Below are 21,226 nucleotides of genomic sequence, written 5' to 3'. Positions count from 1 at the left end.
TTTGTATTTTTCAGTATAAAGATCATGTGCATCATCTTTTATTTAGATTTATACCAAAGCATTTTTGCAGGTGTTAGAATTATGACTGTTTAAAAATTTCTATTTCTAGTTTTTCATTTCTAGCATATAGAAATATAAATGAGTTTTGTATGTCGACCTTGCGTTTGCTGCCTTATTAAATTCATTAGTCGAGGAGTTTGATTCCTTGGGATTTTCTATGTAGAAAATCATGTCATCTGTGAATAGAGATGATTTTACTTACTTTATAATCTGTATGCTTTTTATTTCTTTTTTTTCTTGCCCTACGGTACTAACTAGGTCTTCCACTACAACATTGAATATGAGTGGTGAGAAATGTCTACCTTGCCTCATTCCCAGTCTTAACGGCAGAAACATTCAGTCTTTCACCATTAATTATGAGATGAGCTATAGGCATTTGTGTAGATGCTTTTTATCAGATTAAAGAAATTCCCTCTCCTTGCTAATTTGCTGAGTTTTTCTCATGAATGAATATTGAATTTTGTCAAATGCTTTTTCTCCATTTATTGACATCATATCATATGGTTTCTCTTTAGTCTTTTGATATGATGAGTTTTAGTTATTGTTTTGTTTTGTTTTGTTTTCTTTTTTTTATTTTTTTTTTGAGACAGAGTCTTGCTCTGTCGCCCAGGCTGGAGTGCAGTGGTGAGATCTCCGCTCACTGCAAGCTCTGCCTCCCGGGTTCACGCCATTCTCCTGCCTCAGCCTCCTGAGTAGCTGGGACTACTGGTGCCTGCCACCACACCTGGCTAATTTTTTGTACTTTTAGTAGAGATGGGGTTTCACTGTGTTAGCCAGGATGGTCTCGATCTCCTGACCTTGTGATCCGCCTGCCTCGGCCTTCCAAAGTGCTGGGATTACAGGCGTGAGCCACCGTGCCCAGCCTATTGTTTTCTTTAATGTTGAACCAGTCTTGTATTCATGAAATAAGCCATACTTGAACATAGTATCCTTTCTATATATTTTTGTTTTGTACATTTAAAAAATAGTAATTGAAATAGGTGTTGTTACTACTTGTGAGTACCAGAATCCATTGAAATGCCTTTAAATATCATGATCAATTCATTTATGAATTTAGTCAAGAAATACATGATAATTACTGTGTGCCAGACATTATTCTAGTGCTGGAGATTAGAACATTGAGTTCTTGCACTTAAACTACATTCTTTCCTAGAATGTAATATAATGTCAGGTAGCTATGAAGAGCAATAAAGCAGTGTAAGGGAATGGAGAATCATGAACCAAGAGGCTGAAGCTATTTTAAATATATTGGTCAGTGAAGGACTCTAATGAGGTGACCTTAGAAGAGAAACAAATGAAGTGAGGGAGCCAGCCATCTTATTTGTAAAAAAATTTTTCAGGCTGAGAGAATAGCAAACACAAAGTCCCTGTGTCAGAGACTTGCTTGGTGTGTTTCAAATATAGTATAGAGGCCAGTGTTTCTGGAGTGTAGTAATTCATGGAAAGAGTTGTAGAAGGCAAAGTAGTCAGGAACCTGATAATACCAATTTTGTAGGCTATAGTAAGGACAACTTTGGATTTTAAATATACTGGCAACCACTCATTTTCTCACCAGGTATTTGTTGGGCATCTTCTGTGTGTCAGATAGATTTGCATGTTGAGGATACAGTAGTTAATAAAACTGTTCAAAAATCTAAGCCTTTGAAGAGCTTAGAAGTGTTAGTGGTAAGTGTAGTTGTTTATATAATATGAAGGTCATCAGAAGTGGTAGTTTGGAATATTCAGTTGGGAAACATTGTTATATAAAATGATTATATATCTAGATAATTTAAATAATTGGAAGAAATCTACTTGTATTTTATGCTAAAGCTATACTGAACATAATTTAATCTTTTTTATTTATAGGAGACATAGCTATTTTCATTAGTTTCTTTTGGTTGCAAAGTAGAGAGACTTATTTAGGCTAGGTTTGGAAATCGCAGAATAAGAGCTATGATATATCCAGGTCTTTCATAGACCAGAGCTTAAAAGTCTTCATATCCAAGTGTATTCATTATTTATTACTGTGTAATATGTTACCCCCAAATTTAGTGGCTTAAATTACATACTATTTCATCATTTCTGTGGGTTGAGAATCTAGGCATGTAAGCTTAGCTGGGTGCCTCTGGCTCAAGGTCTCCATAAGGCTGTTGTTAATCAAGGTATTGGCTAGAGCAACAGTCATCTCAAGGCATTACTGGGAAGGATCTGTTTCTCAGATCACTCACATTGCTGTTAGCAGGCTTCAGATTGTTTGCTATATGTTCGTTGAAGACATTGTTTCTTTACCACGTTGGTCTTTCCACTTCATAACATGGCAGCTGGCTTTCCTGAATAAGAGAGGGTGGCCAGATGGAAGCCACAGTCTCTTTGTAACCTAATCTCAGAAGTCATCTCATCACCTCTGCTACATTTTCATTAAAAGTGAGTCACTAAATCCAGTCCTTATTCTAGGAGAGGATTAAACAAGGGCATGAATACTAAGAGGGTGGGGATTATTAAGGTCATTTTGGAAGCTACTTATCCTACCAGTAAGGCCTAGAAATCTCACCAGAGATTTTGTGTATATGTTTTTTCTAGTTCTCTACCATAAATGGGCCTTAGCCACTTTTAATCTTTGCATTTTTTCCCTTTCTCTTTTTGCTACGAATTGTATTTCTTAAATACTAATCTGCTTTTTTTTTTTTTTTTTTTGGACAGGGTCTTGCTCTGTCACTCAAGCTGGAGTGCAGTGGCATTATTTTTTTTTTTTTGTAGAGCCTGGATTTCACCATATTGCCTAGGTTGGTCTTGAAGTCCTGGGCTCAAATGATCCACCTCTTTGGCCTCCCAAAGTGCCGGGATTATAGGCATGAGCCACTGTGCCCAGCCATGTGTATCTTTTTTTTTTTTTTCTGAGACAGTGTCTTGCTCTGTTGCTCAGGCTGAAGGGCAGTGGTATAATCACAGCTCACTGCAGCTTCAACGTCCAGGCTCAAGTGATCTTCCTGCCTTAGCCTCTCAAGTAGCTGGTACCACTGGCACATGTCACCACACCTAGGACATTTTTTAGTATTTGTAGAGAAGAGGTCTCCCTATGTCATCCAGGCTGGTCTCGAACTCCTGGACTCAAGCAATCCTTCACCTTGACTTCCCAAAGTGCTCAAATTACAGGCATGAGCAATTGCACCCAGCCTCATTTCTCTACTTGTTATATTTAGCTTTTCACTATCTTTATCCAGGGACTAAGATGAATTCTCCTGCCTTGTGATATTTCACCTCTGTCCCTGCTGCTAGCTAGTTTGATTATATTCATAGTACCCTGTTCAGATTTTTGAGAGGGACAGGTGTGTGGTGTGGGAGATAAAGTTTAGTATCTTTTGAATATTGCTGTAACATCAGCAAGAACTGTGATTAAAGCAGTTTGCCTCAGAGAACAATGTAGACACTAAATACTATTATGGGTGTTTATTGATTAGAAGATATAGGTCTTTGAGTTGGTCACGGAACAACTTGAATCTTGAAAGAAATTTCCTAATGCTAGCTTGTTTTAGAATTGTTTTTCTATTTCCATAAAAGAAGAGTATAAACTGAAAAAAAAAATCTTTTTTTTTTTTTCCCATTTAGGATAAATGGGAATTTATTTGCTTATTTTTGAGGCATTATATAAAAGTGTATAAATTTTGAGACATACTGAATTTGGGGAAAACTCATTGAGACATACAATAAAGTGTATACATAAAAAAAGTCTATAATTTTTTTCACTCAGTATTAACAACTATTAACATTTATTCATTTTGCATTTAGTCTTTTCCCTTCAAGTAGTAAGATTTTGTAGTTAAAATGCAAATCCCCTTAAACTATTACTTTTAATTCTGTTTTATGGAACCTAACTTGATGCAACTACTGTTACAAGTTTGGTAGATATTTTTCTGGTTCACTTTTTATTCTTGCAGACAGACACGAATGTATACATATATATGGTAAGGTTTTGTGTTTGTATTATATTTATATGGTACTATACTATATATATTTTACAGTGTTCTTTTTTCTTTTTAACTTGATATTGTTTTTAAGGTCTTTCCGTATTGATGCTTTAAGTCATTCCTTTTTAACTGCAATATAGTATTCCGTTACATTTTTTAAAATCTATTTTGTTATTGTTAGGCATCTAGATTGTTTTGAAAGGATGTTTTGCCATTACGAACATTACTCTTTGGTACCTGTGACAAACACATTTTCTACATTGTGGTCAAATTACTGAACCAATTTATGATCCCAATAGATATGAGAAGTCTTACATCTCATGATATGTATGTGATGTTTTCAGAAAAAACATCTGTATCAGTTTGGTGATTGGAAAACTGGGCTCTTGTTTTGTTAATCTATATTCCCCTGATTACTAGTATGATTAAGTCTGTGTTTAGTGACCATTTGAATATCATCATCTGTGAAGTGCCTGACTGCTCTATCTTTTGCTCATTTGTAGGAATTCCTCCTATAATCTAGATACTAATACTTGTCTGATATATATGTTGCAAATATTTTCTCCTACTCTGTCATTTTGCTAATAACCCTTTTTTTTTTATTACATAGACATTGTTGTGCTTTTATTTTCTTCTTGATCATTTTTGTTGGACTTTGTAAAGAATCAGCTTTTGGTTTTGTGTTTTTAAGTAGGAATAAAGGAAGTAGAGTTATAACTAGCTCTTGGGGACAGAAACTGTGAGAGTGTATCCATTTAAATGACTATCAACTGTTATGTGCTGAAACAAAAATTATGGCATATCAAGGTTACAAAATACTAGGTATCTTTAAAAAGTTATAATTGTTGATGATGTACAATTATTTTACTAACCAGGCTTCGTAATGTTTAATGGTACTGGGTTGCCTTTTTCTGTGAATCAATATATGGATTTATACTTTTGATAATATGCAATGAAATTTGTTTAATTATGGGATAAATCTTTAGTGGTTATCTGACACTGTCTCCACTATTTTCTAGGCAGGAGTAATGCCTTCTGGTGCATATTCATTTGTGAAAAGGGTAAAATTGCAGATATTTTTAGAGGAAACATTGCATTAGGCAAGTTTTTACTATTACATATTTTTAACAGCTGTGAAGTTATATGTTTTTAGTTCTGTTCACTTAGGTTGTCTTCTTTTTTTTTTTTTCTTTTTTTTTTTTTTTGCGTCTCACTCTGTTGCACAGGCTGGAGTGCATTGGCGTGATCTCTGCTCACTTCAACCTCTGCCTCTCGGGTTCAAGCGATTCTCCTGCCTCAGCCTCCCAAGTAGCTGGGATTACAGTTGCCCACCACCATGCCTGGCTAATTTTTATATTTTTAGTAGAGACAGAGTTTTGCCATGTTGGCTGTGGTAAACTCCAACTCCTGATCTCAGGTGATCCGCCCACCTCGGCCTCCCAAAGTGCTGGGCTTACAGGTGTGAGCTACCACATCCGGCCTCACTTAGGTCTTCTTACACATTATTTATTATATTTTAATTCTTGTTATTAATACCGTTCAGGCTGTGATGATTAAATTCAGGAATAGAACTTTAGAGCAATTTATTATATTTTATAAAGATAAGTAATTCGTATTTTTGACTGAAAGTGCGCAATTGAGTCACATTTTCAATTGTTATTATCAGATTCTAGGCTGGAATATTTTTTCTTTGGACTGTAACTAAATGTAAAAAAATGGAATTCTGAGATATAATTACATCCACAAATATTTGTTGAACACCTATTGTGTACTAGCAATGTGTAGCTTTAATTGGAGCTTTAGCTATTAGGCCCCCAGTCAGAGGGAAGAATAGCTTTATCTTTGTTGAAATAATGTTGGGAGTTGGGAGATGAAGGGGGAGTTTTGTTCCTTCATGTTTTAATCAGAAATATCGAACATGTTGCCCTTAGAAAAAAGTATAAGCATAAAATTTTTTTCTAGATATTTGACCATTTATTTTTACATTATTGTAGGTTTCCATTACTTATCTACAGGAATCGCCATGACCCCAGCTCTGAGGGAGGCAACAGCAAAGGGTATCGGCTTTTCATCTTTGCCAAGTACCATGGAGTCTGACAAGATGCTCTACGTGGAAAGTCCAAGAACTGGAGATGAAAAGCTAAAGGGAGACACCTTTTCTCAGATGCTTGGATTTCCAACTCCCGAATCTACTCTTAATACTAATTTTGTGAATTTAAAACATTTTGGCTCCCCTCAGTCTTCAAAACATTACCAGACTGTTTTTTTAATGAGATCTAATTCTACATTAAATAAATACAATGAGAATTATAAACAAAAGAAATTAGGGGAGCCCAGTTGCAATAAGCTGAAAAACATACTGTATAATGGCAGCAACATTCAGCTCGGTAAAATCTGTCTTTCTCATTCTGAAGAGTTCATCAAAAAGGAACCTTTATCAGATACCACGAGCCAGTGCATGAAAGATGTACAAATTATTTTGGATTCAAATATAACCAAAGACACTAATGTAGATAAAGTACAACTACAAAACTGTAAATGGTATCAAGAGAATGCACTTTTGGATAAAGTTACTGATGCTGAGATTAAAAAGGGTTTATTGCACTGTGCTCAAAAGAAAATTGTAGCTGGCCACTCAAATGTGTCTATTAGTTCTTCAGCTGCTGAAAAAGAGGAGGAAGTAAATGCTCGTTTACTTCATTGTGTAAGCAAACAGAAAATTTTACTTAGCCAGGCTAGAAGAACTCAGAAACATTTGCAGATGCTCCTGGCAAAGCATGTTGTTAAGCACTATGGTCAGCAGATGAAATTGTCTATGAAACACCAACTCCCCAAAATGAAGATGTTTCATGAACCTACCACAATTTTGAGTAACAGTTTACCTAAATGCACTGAAATTAAGCCAGAAGTTAACACATTGACTGCAGAGAATAAATTGTGGGATGATGCAAAAAATGGCTTTGCACGGTGTACAGCTGCGGAAATCCAAAGATTTGCATTGTCTGCTACAGGGCTGTTGTCTCATGTTGAAGAGGGTTTGGATTCCGATGCAACTGATAGCAGCTCTGATGACGATTTGGATGAATATACCCTTAGAAAAAATATGGCAGTGTAAGTGCAAAATTATTATTAGACTATTTTCTATTCCATATATAGCAGCAATTATCTTAGTTTCCAGGTACATTGACAAGAAATGGATTTTCTAAAATCTTGATGCTATACTCTTTTTTTTTTTTTAATTTTTATTTTTGAGATGGAGTCTCACTCCGTCACCCAGGCTGGAGTGTACTGGTGCAATCCTGCTCACTGCAACCTCCGCCTCCCAAGTGCAAACAATTCTGCTTTAGCCTCCTGAGTAGCTGGGGTTACAGGTGTGTGCCACCACACCCAGCTAATTTTTGTAGTTTTAGTAGAGACAGGGTTTCACCATGTTGGTCAGACTGGTCTCGAACTCCTGACCTTGTGATCCACCCGCCTCGGCCTCCCAAAGTGCTGGGATTACAGGTGTGAGCCACCACACCCAGCCACCATAATCTTTTATGTTATAAAACTTTCAGTGAATTTTTAAAATGTTTTATTTGTTAAATTACTGTGTGTGAGTATATAAATACTATTTAAAAATAAATTTACCAAACTAGGAAAAACCCATACGGGAATAATGAAATTATTGAACTATAAATAGGCATTTTTTCTATTCTTGAATAGAATAGTCTGTAGACAAGGCCTAATCTTTGTTTAAGTGATCTAGTTAATATGTGTATCTAACTAAAAAATCTTAGTCTGTACATACGGAGCCCTCATTGTCTTTGGGAGCGTATCAGTTGAGAGCACATGTGTGTTGACGTACTACTTTTTTTCCTTAACTGTCTACTCGTTGTACTTACAACTTTCAGAACTGGCCTTTACCAACTCAGTTTTTGCTAGCTTAGTATAACTAAAACAAAACTATAATGTCAGCTGTAAGATATCTATTGAATGCTTATAATGTGCTAGACACTAAGATTCAGTTGTGAGCAACGTGTTCACAACCTCTGCCTTTTGGGGCATGTACTTGAGAGACAGGTATCACGATATTAAAAAATAAAAAGCAGAGAAAAGTAGTTTCAATTATCACACCATGATAACACTACAGACCAGCTCTGTCCAATAGAAACTTCTGAGATAATGGATCTTTTATATGTGTGCTATCCAATAGGCACTAGCCTTATGTGGATATTAAACACTTAAGATTTGGCCAGTGATACTAAGGAAATGAGTTTTTAATTTTATTTAATTGACTAAATTTTAATTGGTCTAAAAAGCATAATTTTTAATCTAGTTTTCAGGGAATCTATTACTGTTCCCAAATTAATGTAAATTATTGTTTATATATATGGCATTTTGGGGGAAAGAAGTCTGTCACACATGGATACGTACAGGGGAACAACACTTACTGGGGCTTTTTAAAGGGTACAGGGTGGGAGGAGGGAGAGGATCAGGAATAATTAACTAATGGGCATTAGGGTTAAAACCTGGGCGATGAAATAATCTGTATAACAAACCCACATGACACAAGTTTATCTATGTAACAAACCTGCACTTGTACCCCTGAACTTAAAAGTTAAAAAAAAACTTTTTCAAATTCTCAAAAATAAATGAGAATTACAGTATTGGAAACCAAACACATTGATGTTTACTAAGAAATAGAAGGTCAGTGTATTAGTTTTTATGGTGAGAAATAAAATATAAAGCAAAGTGGGCATTCTAGTCTTCTAGTGTTCTGATATCACTGTAGTTGAAATTTGTTTGCATGTGGAATTTATAGTAGTTAATAAGCACAGATTATTTTTCTGGCTGGCATTGTGCTAGTTATTTAACATATGATATCTCATTTAATTCTTTCAACAACCCTAGCAGGTAGTTGTTATCCTTATTTCACTTAAGAAGAAACAGACTCAGCATGGGTTAAGTAACTTACCCATGATTAAAAAGCCAAGTAAGTGGCAGAAACAGGATTTTGCTCACATACATGACTCTAAACATATGCTTATTCTCTTGTAACATGCTGTTTTCTCAACATTGCATCATTGATACTTATAGCTACAAGAATTATTAGGTACATGTGTTCTGAAAGAAGTCTGAAAGTTTACCAGTTTTTGTGTATACAATACTTTTGAAGTATTTAAATATAATTTAGTGGGCACATTCAGTAAATTAAGTATTTTTTGTTGTTGAGAAGAGCTAATGGAGCGATTTGTCTTTTTTAAGCTAGAAACAAGAATAAGAAACTTTTGGTCAGGGTGTGGTGGCTCACGCCTATAATCCCAGCACTTTGGGAGGCCCAGGTGGCCAGATTGCTTGAACCCAGAAGTTCGAGACCAGCCTGGGCAACATAGCAAAACCTCATCTATACAAAAAATACAATATAAAAATTAGCCCAGCATGGTGGTGTGCACCTGTAGTCCCAGCTACCTGGGAGGCTAAGGCAGGAGAATTGCTTGAACCCAGGAGTTGGAGGTTGCAGTGATTCCATATCACCCCCTTGCACTCCAGTCTGTGTGACGAGAGTAAAACTCATATCAAAAAAAGAAAGAAAATTTTGTTTTCTCAGACCGTTTTGAACTATAATGTTATTTTCATTAGTAGTCCCTTCATTGATTTCCTATAGTGCCTAGTCTGCCATACAATTTGTCATTAAATTGTGTTTTGTCCTATACAGTTTGCTAATATATCTGCTAGTCTTTTTTTTTTTTTTTTTTTTTTGAGACGGAGTCTCGCTGTGTCACCCAGGCTGGAGCGCAGTGGCCGGATCTCAGCTCACTGCAAGCTCCGCCTCCTGGGTTTACGCCATTCTCCTGCCTCAGCCTCCCGAGTAGCTGGGACTACAGGCGCCCTCCACCTCGCCCGGCTAGTTTTTTGTATTTTTTAGTAGAGACGGGGTTTCACCGTGTTAGCCAGGATGGTCTCGATCTCCTGACCTCGTGATCCGCCCGTCTCGGCCTCCCAAAGTGCTGGGATTACAGGCTTGAGCCACCGTGCCCGGCCATATCTGCTAGTCTTAACCAACCCCTATTAAGGGTAGATACCACACTTTTTACTTTCTGATAATTTCTTTTTTTCTTTTTCTTTTTCTCTTTTTTTTTTGAGATGGAGTTTCGCTCTTGTTGCCCAGGCTGGAGTGCAATGGCGCGATCTTGGCTCACCGCAACCTCTGCCTCCTGGGTTCAAGCGATTCTCCTGCTTCAGCCTCCCAAGTAGCTGGGATTACAGGCATGCACCGCCATGCCCAGGTAATTTTGTATTTTTAGTAGACATAGGGTTTCTCCATGTTGGTCAGGCTGGTCTCAAGCTCCTGACCTTAGGTCATCTGCCGACCTTGGCCTCCCAAAGTGCTGGGATTACAGGCGTGAGCCACTGTGCCCGGCCAACTTTCTGATAATTTCTTATCAAAGGCATATAAATTTTGATTTTTCAAAACATTTTGAGATTTACATTTATTTCTTGAATTTGGTGAGGCAACACTAAGTTTAGACATTTGTGTGAAACATAACACAGAAATGGTGAAATTCAAATGATAGAAACACTTTTTTTTACAAAATAATGTACCTCCTATTTTTAACCAACTCTGCAAGTTTGTTAGGTAAACTGAAGGAAAGTAACCTGGAAAAAATTGGGTTCTGGTTTGAGAAGTTTATTTCTCCTACTCTCTTTCTTTTTCCCATAATCAGCTAGAGGGGATTCAGAGACTCTAGACATAAATTTTAAGAAAATAATGAATCTAAGAAATTTACTATCAGTTCATTAAGGTAGGATTCTGGCCTCTTGCATTATTGGCCTCTTAATATTATGATTAATACCTTGGTTGTTAAAGACCCACCTGAATTTTTTGAAGGTCAAATAAACTTTGCTTTAAGGTTAAACTCATCTGATCTATACAAATCAATAATACTAAATTTATGTAACAGCTCTTTATATTTTTTATATCACTGAATTATTCGATACTTGTTTTGTTTTTGTTTTTTTGGGTTTTCTTTAATACTTGAAATCTATTCAACATTTCTTGGTTTCATATATCTTCCCATACATTAAATACAAAATTTTGTTTTGAATATTTTTGCTAACACTAGTAGATTTCTTGTGGGAAAGACTGTATTCAACATTATATTAATTTTGAAGTTGACTAAATATTAAGAACAAATGACATAACTTTATTTGTATCTCTTGGTGTGAATATAAAAGCAGTTTCTGTTTTTTAAAGTTGGAATTAATCAGTTCTATCTCAGGTCATTAAATTCATATTTAAATATAAAATATCCTTATAAGTTTATTTTTGTTATTTTCTTCTCTACGTTTGTGAAAAGAGTTTTCAAATCTACATGAGTATTTTTAATGTATAAAGTTCAGAGTGAAACTTTAAACATAAAATACTAAGTAAACAGATGCATTTTGTGGTTCTAAATTTTTTGGTGAGTGCTAACACAAATTTTCATTGTCTTTATTGAATATGTTGATTTCTTAAAGTATAAGATCTAGAGTGGTAAATACTAAAGTTGACTTCAACTTAATTTTAAGCAGCTTGAGTGTTAGTACTACTCTTTCATCGTATAGCCTAGTATTGTCTTCTGTTTAATGATTGCTTGGTATTTGTTGAGTGAATGAATGACTATTTCTGTATTTGTATATGTAGTTGTAAAGACATAAACATTGAGGCTGGCAATCTGAAATTTCTCTCTTCTATATATGGTTTTTAAAAATTTCATTGTGGAGTTGCATTGTGTTTACTTAATGTTTTTTCCATTCCTTCCTTTGTTTCTAATATTAAACTGGCCACAGGATGTTTCTTGTACAGCATAGACCTTCCCATAAATGTTCAATGACTGAATAAATGAAATATACCAAAATATGGACATTTAAAAGTAATGATTTTATTATAATATTCAATGTTTGCAATTTTTAAAGTTGATAAGTAAAATGCATTATATTTACCTTAAAAATTTTAGATGGTATTAATATTATATGCCTTCTATTTTTCTTTGAGTCAGTAGCCCTAATAGGAAAAATTGATCAGGAAGTTAGCTGTGAAGGAATATAATTGTTTTAGAAAATTGGATACTATTCACATTAGTCATTACAATTACCTTTTTTTAAAAAAAATATATATTTGGCTTGACTTTTTTACTTTTCCTCCAAAAATGTAGTAGGCAATAAATTAGTTCATAATGATATTACTAATAGACTTTAATTCATAATGATGTTACTAATTGACATTAATAATAACTTTTGGTTGAGAGGCTAGTATGCATTCAAAGTAAAAGAAAGTCACTTTCCTTTGGAAAGCATAGTAGGGAGACTTTGTTTTTTGTAGGTTTAAGATGTAGTCCTTCCATTGTAATATGAATAGATTTTTGCCTCCAGTGTTCTTTTTATTTGTCCAGTAAGGTCCATGAGCACTGAACTGGTTAAATGTGAGAGGATGTGGGTGAGTCACTGACAAAAGTTGGCTACGATTATGTTATTTCTCATCTGATGGTAGAGCCATAGAATTCTAGCATTTCTTTTCTTTTTTTTTTCGGGGGAATGAGTATCAGTTACATTTTTCCAGACTGCATTTTGGGGAAGCACAGATTTTGACACAGGCATGTTTTAATTTTCCAAGGGTTGTGGAAAAGGAAGAAATAATGCTGCTTGTCTTATTCCAGGAAACCTACCAATATCTTCCAAATCACACAATTGTTTCAAATGTTGGGGAAAAAAAATCCCACTCTATCCCTAAATTGGTCACCATATATTCAAATTTTCTTAAAGTTTTTACTTAGATATGTAAATAAGCAGACTTGATTAAGGGAATTCTTTTCAATAGATTTAGGCATTCACCAAAGAAGAAAGGGGAATTGTTGATGTTTAGTAAGAGCTTTTGGGAGACTCCAGATTAAAAAATAGAAAATAATTAATTTTTTGCAGACCCATAGAAATGGATACTCATGGTTTTGTTCTTGCTTTCCTGCTTTGCTAATGGAAAGGAAAAGAACTGAAAAGCAAGGTGATCCAGTATTTCCCTTTGAGGAATTGGATAAATAGGAGTAGAAACTCAGTGCCAAGATTCAGAGGGCAAAGAGACTGATAACATTTCATTATTCATTGTAAACAAGAGTAACTTTGTATTTGTATAATGTGGAGTTTATAGGTTTTTTTGTATTTGTTATCTTTTTTTATTCCCTGCATGTCTGACAGATGGGACAAGTTGAATTTTGTTTTATTTTGTTTATAAGGAAAACAAAAAGTTGAGTGAATTCTAGGGAATTTGCAAATGATACTTAAATGAAGAACCTTTTCCTTTCTGTGGGAGAAGTGGAAGGGAAGTAAAGGGCAAAAATTCAAAAGTGTAATTGTGAATGAACTAGTAGCTAAAAATGGGAAAGAAATATTTTATTTATTTTTATTTTTATTTTTAGAGACAAGGTCTCAACTCTGTTGCCCAGGTTGGAGTACAGTGGCATAGTCATAGCTCACTGCAATCTGAACTCTTCAGCTCAAGGGATCCTCCTGCCTGAGTAGCTAGGACTACAGATGTGTGCCATCATGATTGGCTAAATATTAACATTTTTTTATAGAGACAAGGTTTAGCTATGTTGCCCAGGATGGTCTTGAATTCCTGGCTTTAAGCTGTCTTCCTGCCTTGGCCTCCCAAATTGCTGGTATCAGAGCATGAGCTACCATGCCCAAGCAAGAAATATTGTCTACTGTGGCATGTGGACATCTTTGAGGGAAGTAGTACTTCAATCAAAATAAGCTCATTTGATTTTAAAAAGGCTTTTTTTTTTTTTTTTTTGCAACGTGATGTTTAAAAGACTACATGTGTACTAGATTTTCTCTCAGTGTTGTTAGTTAGTTAATGGCAAAGCTGGGATTTTAGCCTGGATCCTTTAACTCCCATTTAAGGCTGTACTTCTATATCTACAGACTTTAGCTGGCTTAGGCCAAAGTTAAATTGACTGAGTCATTTTCAACATCCACATAACAAAAAGAAAAAAAGGTGCTTTGTTTTCAAAGGAAAATTAAGATATTACTATAAAGTTGAAGTTTTTGATGAAAAAAAGCATCAGATTGCTTGTATATGTATTAATTTCTTTAAATCTTGCTATAAATTAGTGAATCACAATCCTCTCTTCTTCACCCCAACACATCTGAGGATGACCAAGTAAATAACTCTTTTGATTGCCTTGATTCTCACAGGCTGGGGAGAAGTGGAGAAACTCATCCTCTTGGACCATATTGCTTAGAAAAGTCTACAGGTGATCATAACATAATTTTCTTTGAGACTTCTATATAATATGTATCACTTAAATGTTCTATATACCTTTACTTAAAAATAAACCACCTTCATAGATGAAACAAAATGGCATTTATGTCCTGTATGGAGAAAGCAGAATAGTAAAGCTGTTTGCAGAAGTTATGCAGGTGTTAATTGTATTTGTCATCGGAAATGATCACCTTTGTTTTCCTAATTTTGACAAGAAAGCACAGCTCAGCTGAGTGATATAAGCAAGATAGTCGGGTAGGAGATACCAGTCTTCATTCCCGAACAAAAAACAAGAACTAGGTATCTTTCCGTGAATGAAAGTAACCTTGGGAGGGCTCAAATGTTTAAGTACAAATCTGCAACAACATAGTGGAGTGAACAAACAAACAAAAATCCAGAGGATAACTGCACAGAAAGGATAGCTGGGGAGACTGGCATACCTGAGACATCTGGAGATGGCTAGAAACAAAGAAAGGTGGGGGCTGTCAGTATCAGGTACATGGTGGGTGCTACCATAGTCACCACTGGCCACAACATCAGTATCTTTTGCCATTGAGGTGATCAACAGCCATCACCACTGTGGATCCCTAGAGAGGAAGATGTGGTTGCATCCCCTACCCCTACCACCGCCACCAAGAAGGAGCTGCGTGTCCAAGATTGGGACCACCACCCTCCCAATCCTAACATGAGCCCCAGACTCTAGAGCTTCAACTGCCCCGTGCATGCCCACACACCAGACCTTGGCTCCATGACCACATATCCACATTCCAGATTCTGTCCCACTATGCACATTCTCACCTCAAACACAAGAGCCATCGTGGCTGAGGACTAGCCTCAATCCAAGCCTTGGAGCCCAGGTTGCTTTGCTATGAACATTGGCTCCATTGCCACTCTTTCAACATCTGTGCCTCTGACATCTGAGCCATCATCACAATGTACTAGCCCACTCCTTGGACCCCAGAACCTTTGTAATTCCCTGTGTGCCCATGCCTCAGAAACAAGAACCACTGCCTTTATGGAATAATCTGTACCCTGGGCCCTGGAGCTGTGGTTTCTCTGTCTATGAAACTACTTCTACCACAGTGAGTCCATGCCCCAGACCCTGGAAACATTGTAGCTCTGTGTGTGCTGCTGCTTTGGATCTCAGCCCCCTGGCAGCTCCAAAAGCAGTCACATCTTGCACATTGTTACTAACATGGGAATGGGGGAACCTGCACTCTGGATATGGGTGCCACCTCAGCACTAGACCCTGGAGCCATGGTTCCTACACATGCCCATGCTCCAGAATCCAAATTGTTAGCTGTTTCATGGATGACTCATATGGGATACCATTGCTGTCACCACTGCAAATGCACCTGCAAGTTAGACCCAGTGCCAAGAGGGATTCCACTGGCCACAGCTTTCCTGGTAGGAGAAAAAGAGATCAGGAGGACTGACCCCACCAGTCTTCATGACTGGAACACCCAATAGCCCTTGCTACTGCTGTAGACAGTGGCTGCTGAGGATCCTTGTGATCTTTGGCAGTGCTAACATCAGTTGATAGAGCTATACAGAGATTTTGCTGCTATGCATTTACTGGAGTCAGACGTGTCACACTGCACCCAGCTGTTGTCCTCACACCCACCTGAAGGAGAAGTTTTTTTCCTCACTGAAACCAGTATATGAAGTCAGAAGGAGGTGACTGCTTCATCAACTATGCAGACATTAATTCAAAGTAACAAGCAACATGAAAAGCCAAAGAAGCATACCACCACCAAAGAACATGATAATTTTGCAGGAACTAACCCTAAAGAAATAGAAGATCTATGAATATCTTGGCAGATAATTCAAAATGATTCTTTTAAGTAAAATACGAGAGAACACAGAGGGGCAATTCAACAAAATCAGGAAAACAATACAGAAATAAAATGAGAAGTTTAACAGAATGATTGAAATTATTAAAAAAAAAGATAGATAACTAGGCAGAAATTCTGGAGCTGAATATAAACTGAAGAAAGTGAAAAATGCAACAGCATCAGCAGCAGAATTGATCAAGCAGAATAAAGAATCTGTGAACTCAAATACAGGTTATTTGAAAATATCCAGTCAGAGAAGGAAAAATAATGAAAAGGAGTGAAGAAAGCCTGTGCAATTTATGGGATATCCTCAAGAGAGCTAATGTTCACATTATAGCAATTAAGGAAGGAGAAGAGAGAAGGGGTAGAAAGTATTTTTAAAGATATAATGACTGAAAACATCACAAATCTGGGGAAGAGAGCTAATTGTTCACATTATAGCAATTAAGGAAGGAGAAGAGAGAAGGGGTAGAAAGTATTTTTAAAGATATAATGACTGAAAACATCACAAATGTGGGGAGAGATACCACATTGAGGTAAAGGACGGTCCAAGGTCTCCAGTCATTTTCAAACCAAAGACCATACTACAACATATTATCATCAAACTGTCAAAAATCACAGAGAGACTATTGAAAATAGCAAGAGAAAATCTTCACATACAAGGGAGCCCTCAGGAAGTTATCTGCACATTTCTAAGCAGAAACTTTGTAAGCCAGGAAAGTGTGGGATGATATATTCAAAGTGCTGGGGGGAAAAAAAAACCTACCAACCAAGAATACTTTACCCAACAAAACTGTCCTTCAGAAAGGGAGAAAGACGACTTTCCCAGACAAACAAAATCTGAGAAAGTTCATCATCACTAACCTGCCTTACAAGAAATGGTAAAGAGAATTCTTCAGGCTGAAAAAAACAGAATGCTAATTAGGAACATGAAAACATATGAAAGTGTAAAACTCACTGGTGATAGTGAGGAAATAGTCAATTCAGAATACTCTAATAATGTAATGGTGGTATATAAATCACTTATGTTTTTATAATTAAAAGACAAAGCTATTAAAAATAGCTACAATAATTTGTCATAGGATGTACAATATGAAAAGATGTAAATTGTGATATCAAAAGCTAGAATAGGAATAAAAGTATAGAGATTTAGTATATGAAATTGAAGTTATTATCAGCTTGAAATAGACTCCTGATAACTATGAATTGTTCTCTTAAGCCTCATTGTAACCACAAAGCAAAAACCTATAGTAGATATACAAAAGATGAAGAGAAAGGAATCCAGGCATATAATTACAGAAAATCACCAGATCACAAAGGAAGACAGCAAGAGAGGAAGAAAGGAACAAAGAATCTGATTTAGAAAAAAAACAGGCCAGGTGTGGTGGCTCACGCTTGTAATCCCAGCACTTTGGGAGGCTGAGGTGGGCGGATCATGAGGTCAGGAGATCAAGACCATCCCGGCTCACACAGTGAAACCCCGTCTCTGCTAAAAATACAAAAAAATTAGCCGGTCGTGGTGGCAGGCGCCTGTAGTCCCAGCTACTGTGGAGGCTGAGGCAGGAGAATGGCGTGAACCTGGGAGGCAGAGCTTGCAGTGAGCGGAGATTGCGCCACTGCATTCCAGCCTGGACAACAGAGCCAGACTCTGTCTAACAACAACAACAAAAAATTTAAAAGAAAAAAATTGTGAACACAAAGGCAATAATAAACCTTTACCTATCAACAATTGCCTTAGATATAAATGTATTAAATTATCCAATTTAAAAACATATTGTCAGTGAATGGATTTTTTTTAACACCCAGCTAGCTATATGTGCCCTGTAAGAGGCTCACTTCAAGTATAAGGACACACACAGACTAAAAGTGAAAGAATAAAATGTGGTATTCCATGCACATGGGAACCAAAAGAGAGCAGGGGTGGCTACATGTATATCAGAAAAAAATACACTTTAGGTCAAAACATGTAAAAAGAGACAAAAAGGTAAGTAGATATTGATAAAGACACCAGTTTGTTAAGAGGATAGTACATTATAAACGTATGTAACCAATATCAGAGAATCTAAATATAGCAAATATTAATCGATCTGAAGGAAGAAATAGACTGCAATACAATAATAGTAGGAGACTTTAATACCCCACTTTCAACAATGAATAAATCATCCAGACAGAAAATCAAAAGGAAGCATTGGGCTGGAACTATAGTTTATGCCAAATGGACCTAACAGACATATATAGAATATTCCATCCAACATCATAATATACATTGTTTCCAAGTGCATATGGAACATTCTTCAGGATCATATGTTAGGCCCCAGAACAAATCTTAACCAACATGATTGAAATCATATCAAGTATTTTTTCCAACCAAAATGGTATGAAATTAGAAATAAGTAACAGGAGGAATTTTGGAAAATTCACAGATATGTGGAAATTAAGCAAAATGTTTCTGAAAAGCCAGACATTAAAAAACACCTACATTAAAAAAGTCATCTCAAACAACATTATACTTCAAGGAAGCAGAAAAAGAAGAACAAACTAATCCCAAAATTAGTACAAGAAGGAAATAAGATCAAAGCAGAAGATATTAGAAAAACAATAGAAAAGATCGATGAAAGCAAGAATTGATTTTTTGTAAAGATAAGCAGAATTAGCAAACCTTAGCTACAGTAAGAAATGAAAAAAGACCCAAATATATAACATCAGAAATGAAAAAGGAGACACTACAGCTGATACCACAGAAATATAATGGATCATAAGAGACTATTATGGAACATCTCTATGCCAACAAATTGCATAACCTATAAATGCATAAATTCCTAGGCACATAGACTCTAACATGAATCATGAAGAAATTGGAACTAACCAATAGCAAATAAAGAGATGAAAACAGTAATAAAGACCCCCATCAAAGGAAAGCCCAGTACCCGATGACTTCACTGTACTCAAAAAAAATTTAAAGAGAAGGGAATACTTTCAAACTCATTTTATGAGGCCAGCATTACTCTGATACCAAACCGAGAAAAGGACGCTATAAGAAAAAAACAAAAAAAAAAAAACAGATTATAGGCCAATGTCCTTTGTGACTATCCTTGCCAAAATACTAACAAACTGAATTTAACTACACATTAAAAGGATCATTCACCACAGTCAAGTGGAATTTATTCCTGGGATGCAAGGATGGTTCCACATATACAAATCAATAAATAGGATACACCACATTGATAGAATGAAGGACAAACACATATTCTTATCTCAATACATTTGCAGCAAAAGGATTTGACAGAATTCAGGCTTTCACCAAATTAGGTATTGAAGAAATGTACCTCTCTACCAATAAAGGCCATATATGATATGAATTGGGTTAACATTCAATTTAGTGGCAAAAACTTGAAACCTTTTCCTCTAAGACCATTTCAGTCTGCTTGGGCTGCTGTAAGAAAATACCTTAGACTCAGTAACGTATTATCAAAAGAATTTTTTTACAGTCTGGAGGCTGGGAAGTCCAAGACCAAGTTGTCAGCAGATTCAGTGTCAGGTGAGGACTTGTTCTTTGCCTCATGTTGGTGTTTTCTGCCTCTCATCTCACATGGTGGACAGGGAAAACAAGCTTCCTCAGGCCTTTTTTATAAGGGTATTAATCTCATGATAAAGGTGGAGCCTAATCACCTAATTGTCTCCAAAGGCCCAACCTCTTAAGGCCACCACATTGGGAATTGGGTTTTAACATATGAATTTTGAGGACACTGTTCAGATCATACCCCTATTCTGACCATTCTATTCAACATATACTGGATTTGCTAGACAGGTTTGTTAGGCGTAAAAATAAATAAGAGAGAAAAAGAAAGGAAAGAAAAGAAGAAAGGAAGAAAAGAAGGACAAACAAGAAAGAAAGGGAGAGAGGAAGAGGAAGGGAGGGAAGGAAGGAAGGAAGGAAGAAAAAGAGAAGAGAGGGAGGAGGGAAAGGGGAAGAGAGAGGAAAGAAAAGAAAAAAGCATCCAAATCAGGGAAAGGAAGAAATTAAATTTTCTTTGCAGATGACATCTTAGAGATAGAAAACTGTAAAGACCCCATCAAAACAATGTTAGAAATACATTAGTTAGAGTTTCAGGATATAAAATCAATCTACAAAGATCTGTATTATTTCTATACACTAATATTAAGCTGTCCAAAAGAAACCATCCTACTTAAAATGGTAAAATACTTAGGAATAAATTTAACCATGGTGGTGAAAGATCTGTACACCAACAACTAAACATTGATGAAAAAATGGAAAAAGAGACAAATGGAAAAACATCCTGTGTTCATGGATTGGAAGAATTGTTAAAATGTCCATACCACCCAAAGCAATCTACAAATTCCATATAATTATTATCAAAATTCCACTGGTATTTTCCATAGAAATGGGAAAAAAATTCTAAAATTTATGTAAAACCAAGCAAGACCCCACGAACCAAAGCAACCTTGAGCAAAAAGAACAAAGCTGGAGGCACCTTATTACCTGACTTCAAAATACATTAAGAAAACTATAATAATCAAAACAGCATGCTACTGGAATTAAAAGCACACATATACTTATGAAACGGAATAGAGAGCCTAGAAATAAATCCATGCATTTATGGCCAATTATTCTTTAACAAAGATGCTATGAGCACACAATGAGGAAGGGATAACCTTTTCAACAGTGTTGGGAAAATGGGTTATCTACATATCAAAGAATGAAATTGGACCCTTATCTTACCCCAAATTCACACATCAACTTGAGGTGATTGAAGACTTCAACATGAGACCTGAAACTGTAAAACTACTAGAGTAAAACAGAGAAAAAGCTTCTCGACATTGGTGTTGGCAAATGTTTTTTGGATATGCACTCCAAAGCACAGGTAACAAAAGCAAAAGTAGACAAATGAAATTGCATCAAACTAAAAAGATTTGACACAGCAAAAGAAACAGCAGAGTGAAGAGACAACCTATGAATCGGAGAAAATATTTGCAAACTATACATCTGAAAAGGGGGGATTTCCAAAGTACATATGGAAGTTTAACAACTCAATAGTAAGAAAACAAATAACCTGATTAAAAAATGGGCAAAGGGGCCAAGGAGGCGT

General features: G+C 36.0%; 1 protein-coding gene across 6 annotated transcripts in view; it reads left to right on the top strand.

Annotated features, from left to right (window-relative positions):
* The window catches only part of LOC105481132 (KAT8 regulatory NSL complex subunit 1 like), a 139,366-nt gene that overhangs the window by 11,181 nt on the left and 106,959 nt on the right, over positions 1-21,226 (top strand). For 5 of the 6 annotated variants that reach the window (XM_011740455.3, XM_011740451.3, XM_011740453.3 and 2 more), the window contains exon 2: positions 5,999-7,115. In XM_011740455.3, the coding sequence (XP_011738757.2) occupies positions 6,028-7,115 (1,088 nt within the window). In that variant the 5' untranslated portion in view covers positions 5,999-6,027. Of the gene's footprint in view, positions 1-737; positions 2,464-5,998; positions 7,116-21,226 lie in introns of those variants that run through there. The other variant, XM_011740454.3, reaches the window with a different exon arrangement.

The sequence above is a fragment of the Macaca nemestrina genome, chromosome 11 (assembly GCF_043159975.1).
Source record: "Macaca nemestrina isolate mMacNem1 chromosome 11, mMacNem.hap1, whole genome shotgun sequence".
Classification (NCBI taxonomy): domain Eukaryota; kingdom Metazoa; phylum Chordata; class Mammalia; order Primates; family Cercopithecidae; genus Macaca; species Macaca nemestrina.
The sequence above is the reverse complement of the archived record's forward strand: the minus strand, read 5'-3'. Positions and strand labels throughout refer to the sequence as shown.